Source organism: Lepidothrix coronata, unplaced genomic scaffold (genome assembly GCF_001604755.1).
Source record: "Lepidothrix coronata isolate B3197 unplaced genomic scaffold, Lepidothrix_coronata-1.0 Scaffold85, whole genome shotgun sequence".
Taxonomy (NCBI): Eukaryota; Metazoa; Chordata; class Aves; order Passeriformes; family Pipridae; genus Lepidothrix; species Lepidothrix coronata.
In genome coordinates this window covers 1,039,573-1,052,756 of record NW_016690265.1, presented here as the reverse complement: position 1 = coordinate 1,052,756, position 13,184 = coordinate 1,039,573, and the positions used below count along the sequence as shown (strand labels likewise).

Genomic DNA, 13,184 nt, shown 5'->3' with positions numbered 1-13,184 from the left:
AGGAAACAGTTCTATTTAATCATTTTTCTGTCTCGCTTCCCTTAAATATGCATCCAACAAATGTAAAAAAAACCATTAAAATTATGTCTTACTCTATGTATCATTGATCAGTATTTGAGGACTGGATTTAAAATAGCCTAATTCCTACACAGATATTAATAAATATTATTGTTTCCTACAAGCATATAACTTACTCTCTCCCAATGTGATTTACAAGCAGGTGAGAGAAGAAAAACACAGTGGTAATTCCCAAAGTTTTCTGATTTCTTGTTGTAAGTTAAGCAACATTTTAAAAGGGCAGCTACTTGTTTGAAAAAAATTATGCATGTGACAAGTAAAACACCTGTAAGATGAATCAGAAGGGGAACAGATAATCAACCAAAAGATAAAAAAGATCAACACCTCACACTTATAGAGTGTTCCTGATCCAAATAATAGAGGCTTTAATACATGAGGAGGAATACAAGACAAATAATGGTTAACAAAAATCTAAAAGAAAGACAAGCTACTGGAGAAATGTTGCATTCTTTCACCAAATTTATGAACATCTTAAGTCCTAAAATGATGGGAAACTTATAAAAAAATTGAATAGATGTAACCTCTAAAACCAGATGCTTACAGAGATCCTGAAGCAAGTGCAAAATGGGCTAATTCAAACAGCCTAGCTAGAGCCAGTGCTGCACCAACTGTCCTACTCTGCTCCCAAGAGTAAGCTGATTTAATTCAAGGAGGAGGGTAGATGAGTTTAGAAGGTCCATGCTATCCAAACCAATCTGCTGACAGCAGACTCTACACAGTACAACACTGTGCTGTATACACTACCCACCCCTCCAAGAAAAAGAAATATAAAGTACTACTATAGTTTCATAAACTCATTTTAAGAGTTCTTAAACTAGTTTAATGAGTTGTGTGAGTGAAGGCAGAAGTAGGGAAAATTGTTCAGCCCAAACTTTTGTCGAGCTCACAGTTACTGTCACTTTCTAGAGAAGGTGATGGATCACCATTTACCAGCTAAACAAAACTTCTTTGGAAAATCATCTTCCTGGTAGCTACATTCTCACTATCAAAATCTTAATTTATTGTAAATGCTATGACTAAGTAAGTATACTACTAAGGAAGTGAAGTGGAAAGACTTTTCCTCTTCAAATTTAAAAAATTCAAATTCCATACACATCCCATATGTGTTGCCTGTTTTCCAATTTGCTTTTTTTCCCTAAGCATCTTATAGAGCCAGTATGTGTGCATATAGAAAAGGTAAAGGAGTTGGCCAATAACTATCTTAATTTCCCAATAAATATATTTTATATCCAGGGTCAATGGTATTGTGTGTGCAGAGTTACTTAAATTATCTTTAGTTAGATTGGCATATCTGTAGTTATAGACTACAAGGCTCAGAAATGTGCCCTCTATTTTATTGGGAAGCATAAAAATAAAACAGTACAGCACAAAGCAGACAGGCAGTGAAATATGCTTCTGATTTCACTTATGACTTGAGTAACTCATCTGCAATGTAAAATAAGGCCTTACTTCCTTTTTGGCATTATCACAGACAAATGCTTCTTAAAGCCCTGCTGAAAATCTTAACCATTTTACAGGTTTTGAAGAGCCTACACCACATGAGATGGAACCCAAAGCTTGGAGTGACTGTGGCAGAGCACTGTTATCTATCCAAGTGCACCAGTTTTCACTAATTTAAAGGATACTCAGCATTTTATGCAGTCTGGTACAGGGGCAGATTTCCCTTTGTTCTGTTCTGCCAACACTGTCTTAAAACTCTGTGATCATGGGTTGCTTTTCTCAATTTGTTTTGGTAAGAAAACAAACTAAGTTACAGTGATACTGCTAAGAATATAAGAGCTTCATTTGCAACCCAGCCAGTCAATGATTTTTGACTTTTTCAAGCCAGGTTTGGTACACACTGCTAGTAAAGTTCTGGTGGACTTAAAGGAAACTTATACATAAAGGGAAGAGTTTGCATCCCAACTTTCATTTAAAAATACTAAAAGGGGTTTATAACTGACTCCTAGAAAGAAGTTCTGATGGATACCTACCAGCTCTTCTCCCCAGCACTGCTCAAGCTTTCCCTAAGTCAGCACTGACTCGTCAAACACAAAACCTTCCCAGACAAGAATGGCAAGTGAAAGATCTGAATTCAAATCCTGTAACTGCCACCTTTTTCTTGTGAGACTGAATAAGCATATCAATTTCCTCAGCTACCACTCTGTAAAGTCAGGAAAAATATCCCTGACACCTCCCCAGCCTTTCTCCTGCCTCACCTGCTACTTATTTAGACAGCAAAGTCTCCAGCTGAGGGAATGTCTATCATGCACTTGGGCAGAGCACTTTGCATAATGAGGTGCCAACTTAAATTGGAGTAACTGATTCCATGCTGCACACATGAAAAGAGCAGAAAAAAAGTGTGCTTTGAAGCATCAAAGGATATTTAATTAGTATCACATCTTCTCAAAACAAATAACATTTAGAGGTAGAATTTCTGACTTTGTTTATGGGTCCTACAACACAAGGGAAAGGAGAAAAGTAATTATCAAAAGAAATAGCAGTCACCCCACTGCATGACCTCTGAGTACAAGTAAATCTATTTATTTGTTTAATTTGTCTTAAAAGAAAAAGAGCATTACTTGAGAATCTTCCCAGCACTTGGCTGATCCTCTCCCCAGTAGTGAAGATCTAATCCAAAAGGCATGAGGGGAGCTTTAGCTCTTTCTTCCTCTAGTTTTCTTCTCTTACCGTCAGGATCTTCCAAGGCTGCTGCCTCAGGAGTTGCAGATTTACTGGAGAAAATTGATGAAAAGTCAACACAGAAAACAGCAATGATCACAACAACTTTTTCTTTGTTTTCATTAGATTTTTCAGATGACCGACACTAATATTACCTTAGATCTAGGCAGGAGCTACAGATGTGGTACTGGAAATCATTTTTATAAAGAACTTACTATGGTAAATTCATGCCCATGTTTGCATGGCAGTGACACAGATTGCAAAGTCTTTCTTTTGTTGACAAAGCTCCACCTTGTAATACACTCATCATGCAATACCACTACAGAATTCATTACTCTTACTGACAGAGCTTCACAGTCTTAGTCACCATACCGAAACACTAAATTTTTAAAGATTAAAAGTCATAATGTACACCTGAATACTCCAAACTCTGGAGTTCTAATGAAGCAAGCCCCTTTCTCAGATTACATTCCAGTTTGCTAGGTTTTGGGTGCTTTCCTGGCCAATGCAGAAGTGTCTTTCCAGGAAATGCCATTAAGTAGGTGACTCCCAGTTTTATCCCAAATCCCAGATAAATGCTAGGCAAGGCTGGAGGTCTACTAAAATTTGAACAGGATTGACAACAGATATGAACAACTGTAACACACCTCCAGGTAGCACTGACAGCTAAAGTTATTGGGGAACCAAGAGATGGTTGAAACTAGTTGCTAATTCAGTATTAGGATACGTTCTGTTTAGCTGCAAAAAAAAAAAAAACGCCTGAATAAATAGGGATATGATTTTTTGTTAGCAAAGAAGGGAACAGTATATTTTCATAAAGGCCATTTACACCAAATAAAAGTAAATTAATCAGGAAGTAAAAGATTCCTTAAGATCCTGGTGCAATCATCAGCAAAATCCCAAATATTAAGCAATGAATGTTACTTCAAACTGAAACCAAGGCAGCCTTAAGCAGCCTGCCTAGTTCATGAATGCTTTTCTGTGTGCTGTCATGACTAATAAACACAAGAGCGAGAGGATTCTACAAGAATTAAACCCAAGCTAACCTGGTGTGAGGAGGTGGTAACTTTGGCAGTTTGTCTCTAATAAGTTTCAGTGTGGCAGCTGCACAGGTTGGATCAAGTTCATCTTCGTTCCCTTTCGGCTGCGCGCGGGAGCTCAGTGGAGCTGGTCCTGCTGACACCTTCCCCACGGGAGCTTTTGGAGCTGCTTGGGGTTCTAGCCCTGCAAAAAAAATTGATGTTTAGGAGTGACTCACTTCTCCCACCCTCACAGTGGGACCAAGCAGCCCAAGGTGCTGATTACATGTCTTACAGCCCTCAGTTTGCATTAGACATCAATCCCACTCTGTGATATTTCTGCCTGTGAAATTTTTCTCATTTTGGAACAGATATATACTGAGTAACTACAGCAAATCAACTTTTAAATTTGTATGACATGATGTGACAACAAAGAATGATGTTACTTCGTTCACCTTGGAAAGAAGGATTTTACTATACATGTTTGCCCAAACTGCAATACTGCTTTTTGTATATAAGTTTCCAGTGTCACAACTGCTTGCTGGTACAACATTTCTATACTCAGGGTTATATTAAGGTAAAATAGAAAAAAGGAACTACTGGCACTACTATTTAACACCTAGAGCCCCAAAAGACATCTAAGAGTAGGAGAAAGCAAAAAAAAAAAAAAAAGCCACACATCCATATCCTCCTGTCTGCTAAGATTAATTCTTTGTGGTGTCTCAGCAAAAAATCCTGCTGAAACTGTTCCATCCTGGCAAGGAGAAGCCACATCTGGATGGGGATTCACTGCAACACAGGACTGATAAGAAGGGGAACCATCATCACCAGAACAGCTGGGAAGCACATCCAATGAAAAAAACAAAGCATGTGTGAGGCACACCCCTGCTCTTTGATGAATCTCAGTTACCATATTGAGAATGTAAAACAAAACAGCTTCTTCTTCTTCCTGATTTGTTAAGGGGCAGCACCACTGAGTTGAGTTTTAATTCCTAAATATAACCACAAACAGAATTATCCAGAGAACATTCTTTTTTCACAGATACTAAACCACACAATTTGCCAAGAGGAAACATCCAAGTGCTGGCAGAAGCAGCAAGTATCCCCCCAGTGTGCTCCACAGACAGTAAAGGCCTGAGCTACACCTGAGGAACAAACCCCTCTGCAGGGCAGCACCAGGCACTGATGTTCAGCACCAGCAGCTTAATTACTGTGGGGCAACTTAATTACTTTATATGGCCAGATTAGAGAGTCAGCATGGGCTGTAAGACAGCACTTGCCTCTACCTACTGAGCTAGAGAAGCAGTTCTATTAGCCAGGAGTGGAAACAAGAACTTTTCAGCCAATGATAGCTAAAACTGTAAAGATGAGATCCCTCACACTAATGTAACAGACTGTATTTGTCTCCTCAGAAAGCCTTCTTATAAAATAATTTATTGAAATGCAAGGTCTCATCCCTCAAAAAAAAAAAAAAAAACCTCTAAATTAATACAAGAAGGTCATGGTTTCACAAAACTAAAGTTTTTAGCAAATTATCTCAGCCTTCTTATGAAAAGCAACCAAAGTTTAACTAACATATTTTAGCCATTATATGTCACTTTTAGTCTCTTGCCCAATTATAGCCAGTCTTGAAGCTGCATCCAGAAGTATTCTTGTTTTGCTAGTCATTAAATGTATCACAAGACATCAAGTAGAAAAGGAAACACTCATGTGATACCTAAGACCTGCCCTCTGAGCGGGAAATTGCAAGACCCATAGTGGCAGGTGGCTTTGGTACACAAAATATTTTCATTTCAGAGGAAAACATATTTTTCACAAACAAAACTAGAAATATTTACCCTGACCCCTCTTTCCACCTTTTAAAGTGTTTCAGTAATTCATTCTGACCTTGATTCATTTGCACCACTCATTCCCTTTAGCCTGTGGAATGCAACCCATGGCATTGCTGACTCAAGTCACAGGTCAAGGTGCTGAGGCATCAACCATCAAGATCCACCCCCTGGATACATATGGGTCTACATTTTCCAAGTACCAAGATCAGGAACTGAGTCCTTGTGCAGGGAATGACATTTCATCTTTGTTTTCCAAAGCTCCAAGCTCAGGGCACTGAGAAGGATGCCCTGTCAGCCTCCTGTTTAACCAAGTTCCTGAACATACTCTCCCCAGAGAGAGGTGACAATCCTAATTCAAAATCCAGAAAGCTGGAGCCTTTCAGAAGGAGAGAAGAAACAAAAGCAAACATCCATTTGAATCTGGCTTCTGTGCCTTTAAATTCTGTTGCATATAGCAAATGGTATCATTCCTAGATTTTCTGAATACAACTATCTCCAGAAAAAAGAGAGCACCCCTGAATACCCTCAAGGATGAGGACTCAGAATTCTAACACCATCTGAGATCCCAAGTCTCTCTCTAGTACGGCTTCTACTGGTAACAATGAAGGGAAACGTTTTAAGGGCAAGAGCAGTAATGACCATGGCAGCAGACGACCATGACCTGTCTCCTTCAAAACAATGAGGGAAGGAAATAGGATCTGGAGAAGGAAAGAGGATGAGACTACTAGCCAACAGCAGTTAACAAGCTCTCACAGAGACTTCTCTGCTTTCTACTTTCTCTCCCATGACAGCTCAATACATTCCTTCTGCTTACCAACAGTGCATGACACAGAGAAAGATGGCTGAAGTAAGTATACAAGATGCAATGTGGGTGTGCTGGTGTTTTCCCATGTCCATAAAGAGACCAGAGCCAGCTCTGGCAGGCTGATGCATTCCACCTCTCCTAAGAAAAGGCTACTGGAGTATCATGTAGATACCCCACAGGGTTGAACACACATCTGAGAGTGGGTATTTCAGTAGCACCAGTCTGGCAGCTCTCCCAGAAAGACTTCAGCAAGTACCCAACAGTCTGAACATTCACAGGCAGGAAGGATTGCAGAGGGGACAGAAGGACATCCACTGCAGTCTGAATCCAGTGTCAAACCCAGCTTTTCCCCAACTTCTTGTTCTGCTCTCTGGAAAACACTCCAAAACCAAAGCTGGATTCCTAAGCATCTTCAAAGACAGTGCTGCTCAAGCTGTCCAGTGGTTCCTGGGAACTGAAGTTAGCATGAACCGTGATACAAAGAGGGATCACCCCTTTCTAATTTTTATGTCCTCAGACTGGAGGTTAGACCCTGCCTCCCAGCTGTTGGCAGCCACAGCCCACCCTGCCGTTGGCTGGTGATGCTGCTGAGCACCCCTGACACTACTACTCCCTTACTCACTCCTGCCCACTCCACACACTCCTGTGAAAGCTGTGAACACACCACATTCACCATGTTATCCAACTTCCTCTCTGAAGTCAACAAGGCTTTAAAGAACATTGTTAAAAAGTAATTTAAAGGACTGATCTGTACCTTGGGAAAAGTCTCAAAATTAGCAGAAGGACCAGGAATAAGGGAAGTGATAATTAAATATAAAAGGATGGATCTCAGCAGAGAAATATCTAGGCTAAATAGAAAAAGAAATTATCTCATTACACTTATTAGGATGCAGACTTGTTCTTCAAAAGGAATAATGGTGCCTCCACAAAAATGTTCTTTTAAAACAGCACTTCAGTGAAATAATAATGCAGGAATTTTGAATTTATGCCTTTGAAAAGGGGGCAGGACAGGGCTCCTTCTCAGCTCTTGTCATACGCTGGAAAGGGAAAAAACCCCTCTCAGGTGTTTTGTATCAAAGTGAAGCAGAATTAACCCAGAAGAGTGTTATAACCATACTTAAGTATCACCAGTATTTGGAAAAGTGAACTTCCTTTTATGACAGAAACAAACAGGCCCTTTGGCATGAACAAGGTTAACTGAGAAGAATATGTCATAGACTGTATCTGCAATGTAGAATTGCTTAGATTGTATTTAGAATTTTAAATTTCTTTTTTTACTTTTTTTTTAAAGGAGACTTTCTGAAAAGCATTGTTTAAAGCATATGTACTATTTACAAATAGTAAAAAGTCAGAAGATAGCACGTTTGTGTCAGAAGATAGCACCTTTTCTCTCATCTTCAGAGAAAAATGTGCATGTATATTAAAAGTGCATATGCAATAAAGATCTCAGAAACCCCTATTTTTTTCCATTTGTTTCCTGTGCTGTTTACAGAAAACATGATTGCTTGTTCACTACACTGATTTTGTTGGGGAGGAGGAGGGGAACAGCAGTGACAAGCAGTCAGCAACACAGAAAAGGCAAGAGAGATAAATGGACAATGTGACATTTAGACAGATAAAATCACATCCAAAAGATCAATATAGGAATTCTTAAGAGTTACAAGAGCAAAATATTTTTTCATTGATTTCTTATTTTAAACCATTAACAGAAAAATAGCTAAAAGTAAATACACTACAACATCAGTAATACCACCTCCATTATGGAGTTTTAAAAGAATATTTGTGTATGAAATTTGTTTTTGCAGACAAGATAAAGACAAGAGTCACCATGCAGACAGCCCCAGCTGAATGGTGTCCAATGTCAGGGTGGGGATGCTTTGTTTTGGTTTTAAGATATAGATTAAGTACAGTTTTTAAAGTAAAATTCATATTAAGAATTCTGCTGCTCTGTGTGGTTTATTTAACACAAGTACAGTACCTGGGTTCAAACTGTTCCAATAGCAGCTCTGAGAAAGAATCATAAAAATGTTTAAATCCCCTTTTTTGTTTAAATTGACCAAATGGCACCTATTTGCCTGAAGCAATAAAGTAGACCATGTTCACAAGACAGATCGATAGAAGGAAAGAGAGAGGCTGGGGTTTCAGCTGAAGTTAGGCTGCTGAATGCTGACATTATTGATTTTAGCTGGTTCAGCTGGCCTTGTAATTAAAATGTAAATTTGAGAAAGAGATTATGTCCTGACAGAAATGGTGGGATTAGGGGGAGATAAAAGCCCCTCAGTGAAAATTCAGAGAAAGAGCAAGCACAGGTTTCCTCAGCTGTGTGGATTTAGACGAAATCTAGCTACTTCAGATTCACTTAAGTTTAATTGAAAAAACGGAGATAGAATATAAACAGGTATTATGGACTTCAACTTTCCTGAAAAAAAATTAATAATTTCTGTTTCCCATTTGTTGAATCTTAGTCAAGCCAAGAGTATGTGATTTATATTAGCACAAGCACTCTCCAAGATTGTCAGGAAAATCCAGCAGTTCAGGTACAATATTTCCCCACTTACTCTATTGTGCTCACAATGAAAATGCCTGCCTATATTTTACTCAGAAGCATAATAAACTTTAGTCCTAAGTAAACAGGACTTTGCAAAGCTTCCTTCATAGGGACATGCAGACCAGAGGATGCTGAAATGACAGAGGTGGCTTTAGCAAATATTCTCACAGAGCACATCAGCTGTGCGTGCACTCAGAGCAACTTACTGGATGGACAACTGCACATTTTAATATTTCTGTATAAATTACACTACTTTTAAAAGTTTTCAAGGGGTCTTTATAAGCAAAGATTGTAAAAAAACCAAAAAAAGATATCCTCAGTGCCTTTGAATGCAGCTGTGCTCATTTACATGTAAGTAAAATATTGGAATTCCTCTTTGGAAATTCAAATTAAAGAAAAAAGATAACTATGTTAGTTAACGAGAGGAGTTAATTAACATTACATAAATACTTTCTTTGGCCTACTGGTATTACAGAATATATTAATCTGTTATAGTGTTACCTCTCATTAATTAAACCTATTTATTACTGTTTTACAATCATAGTTAAGAACCAGAAAAAACCCAAAGATGCAGAGTTTATACTAAATGCTTTCTACACCTTACACCCTGATGTCTTAAACTTCTTGCTTATCATTTTGCAGGCCCTGGCCATTGCATAGTTCCTCCGAGGCATTCTACTGTCACAAACCACTCAAAAGTATATCAACATCTTGTGCAGTGACTATTAGTTTCCAAGAACTTCAGTAGAACTCAACTACATCCCATGTCCTGTTAGATTTTCTGGGAACCTTATTTACATAGAAGGACCTCACCTGAGAGTGAGGAAAGTTTGCATGATCAGCAGATTAGGATGGATCAGAAGAAATATATACAGTCAATGTATTATTATATTCAAATTTCATTTGAAGTGCTAATCATGTTTTTTCATAAATATGAAAAGTTAACTTCATTCCAAATACTGTATCACAATGCATTTTACTCATTTATTGTCCTAAATGTAGCTAGGCCTCTATAGGCCTCAAATTGCACCAAGGGAGATTCAGGTTGGATATTAGGAAATATTTCTTCACTGAAAGAGTGGTTAAGCATTGGAACAGGCTCCTCAGGGAAGTGGTGGAATCGTCATCCCTGGAAGTGTCCAAAAAACAAGCAGATGTGGCACTTTGTGATATGCTTCAGCAGGCATGGTGGTACTCAGTCAAAGGATGGACTTGTTGATTCTGGAGGTCTTTTCCAATCTAATGATGACCCTATGATTCCATATAGAACTTGTGTCTGTCCATATAGAGACATATTCAAAATACACTAGTATAATGAGGCAGTCTCACTCGTAAACTTATAATTAAATATACTGCTAATATACTTCTAATGTTGTATATGCTATGAAAAATTGAGACCACACAACACACTTGATTTACATCATGTAACAACTATGTCCAATTTTTTTTTTTTGATTCATAATAACATTAATAGAAATCTTATTATAAATACTAGACTACTGTCTAGGGAGAGAAACACAACTGTGTGTTACTTGCATATTCCAAATTTAGGAAAAAAGAGTCCAAATTTCAAAGGGCAGTGAAAGGTAAGTAGGTACTTCCACCTGTCCTTTCCCCTTAAAGAAATCAGGTAATACCCTTATTTAGCCTAGACAGTGTAATTCTAAGTCTCAAACTGGGCTCCTGAGAACAGAGGAGTGTTCCTGACAACTCAGTGAGAATGCTTTATCCCCTCTGAAGTCTGCAGGTTTGGTTTTGCTGCACTCTCCACTGAGCTGTTTCTCCATGTAAAACCGTTCTCCATGTTCTTCACATGCAGGAAGAATTCCCTCAGGAAGCTCCTGAGGTATGGAGACCAGACAAATCAAACCTGACTGAAAAGCTATTAGACATTTAGAGCAAGACCCAGACAAACTGAGAAATCACTGCAGTAAGCAAGGAAAAAGCTTAAGTATCATTTTTATAACTTCCATTTAGGCAGCACGTGTTTGTCTGTTTAGTGATTTATCAGTCAGTAAAACCTCAGCAAGTTCATTCCCAAGTAATAATGTCATAAAAAACATTTGTTTTCTTTACAGCTAAGCAAGGCACCATCATTTGGTTAATCATGGTGAGACATGTTTTTATGGCCAATAGCTGATGAAAGCCATTGGCCAGACTGCTCTTCAGACTTACACCTCACCTCAAATAAACCACCTTACCTTATGTATTAAATACAGGTTCCTGTCAGCAACAGAAGCTGCTGTACTGACCCCACACTTGGCTTCTCTTATTTGCACTGAGTCACCCTTCAGTCAAATCTACTTCATGATCACTGCCATGACAATCAACCTCTCTCCTGAGGAAGACTAGACTCCCTCCCATTTTAAAAGCTATTAAAAAATTAATTTTAGAAAGTTTTTCAAATGTGCCTACCATTGGGCAATTCTAATAATAGGAACCTAAACAAAGTATTTCCCTAAAAAAGCAATAAGCACTGAAAACAGGTCTTCCACTGAGTATGTCAGAGATGCCTAGATGATGTAAGTCAGGGATGTAAAATCAACACTTAGGATTTGTGCTTTTTCCCCGTGATTTCCAGAAGATTTTCATGTGTACTATTAAAAATAACTAAAACCCCACAACAGAATAGAGGAAAACGTAACTGTAAAATCAAGAGATATTAGTTCTGTTTCAACTAAATCTGTTAGATGCTTCCATGAAGGGGAAAAGACCAGTATGAAAGTTATCATTTCTTCAGAGGCCAGAATAGGGGGGATCTGTTTTGCTTTATCAGCACTTGCATGTGTGGTTTTTTGCCAAGTGTAGCTTTAAATCTGTTATATAAACCAGAAAAACCTTTTTTTTTAATAGGAGAAAAAATATGTAGATATAGGATAAAAGATCAAATTACCACTGTACTCAGTAACTAAACCCACTGTTTTCCTAATTCCTACATCAAAAATGGAGAAAAATAGAGCTAAGAAAGAGTGAGCACAGTGCAGCTCACAGCAATACCTGTGTATGTTAATGACATGTCCAGCTTCAAATTCAGTGCCCTTGTTCTCAGTGTGACACAGATGGAACATTTGTACTTGACCACACAACCAAAGACATTTAAAAGCATTTAGGAAAACTTTTCTGGAGGGAATAAAGGAACCAGATGCCAGTAAGTTAGTAATTAATTTTCCTTTTTTTTTTTTTTAAATTTGTAATGATGATTCTATGGTGTTCCACATTTCTGAGGTTGTTTAGTTTTAATCACTGTGTCTTGGTAGATGCCCATCAAGAGAATAAAATTTTTAAAAACAATATGCATGCAAGTCTGCTGCTTAGGTACAGATCAGAGTATACCTAGTCCATATAAACAAGTACATTTTCTGAATAAATGCCCCAAAACGCATGACTTTTACTGCTTAAAATAAAAAAATTCAATCACACATTAGTCTACACAGTATTGTATTGTCATTTCTAATACAGGCTTTTTCATGTTCTGAGAAGATGCAAAAGCTATAAAACCCCACACCCTTAATGAATGGTCACCACAGCAAGTTTATTTATGTCTCTAAAATGCTCAGTGAGAGCTGCAATAGAATGAATAGCTTCTGTGGTCCAAAGCACTCCCAATTCTATGTAAAGAACCAGGTCACAACTTCTCTACTAAGGAAACAGTAGGTGTGTACACCTTATTAGTTCAATTGGGGTATAAGTCTTGTTTCTCGTGTTGCTATGACTTTTCATAGTAACAACAACAACAAAAAAACCACAGAGAAAAGTATGACTCAAACACCATCAGATTAGGAAAGGCAGTGTGGGGACATCTAACCCACAAAAGCACATCACTCTGTGATGAGGAAGAATTTCTGAAATGGATAGAACTAACCCTTGGGATTTTAGAACTGCAGCTTTGATCCCGATATGAAAGAAGTCTCAAGCAGTCTTTAAGATGCAACATGAACCACTGAAGTAGCTCTTAGGGACCTAAAAACATTCTGTCTTAAGGCTCAAATACAAGAGAAATAATCTGTTTAATCACAGTTGAAATAATGGTTTCTTGACTGTACAGTCATTCCTCACAGAATTTTGGATAAGGATGAAACTTGATAACCAACAGACTGCTTCCATCCTAATATTCCCAAGTCAGATGGCTTCCTTGTGTCATCACTTGTAAAAGAACAATAGCACTTCCCTGTCCTCAGAGCATTATTGCATAAGTAAGTTCTTGAATGCTTGTATTGAGACACAAGCAAGAACTATCAACT

At 38.1% G+C, this 13,184-nt stretch overlaps 1 protein-coding gene across 1 annotated transcript in view; it reads right to left on the bottom strand.

Annotated features, from left to right (window-relative positions):
- The window catches only part of UVSSA (UV stimulated scaffold protein A), a 55,327-nt gene that overhangs the window by 13,782 nt on the left and 28,361 nt on the right, over nt 1–13,184 (bottom strand). Inside the window, exons 7-8 of the mRNA XM_017820686.1 lie at nt 3,786–3,963; nt 2,640–2,792 (exon numbers count right to left, since the gene is read on the bottom strand). Coding sequence (XP_017676175.1) covers nt 2,640–2,792; nt 3,786–3,963 — 331 coding nt within the window. The remainder of the gene's footprint in view (nt 1–2,639; nt 2,793–3,785; nt 3,964–13,184) is intronic.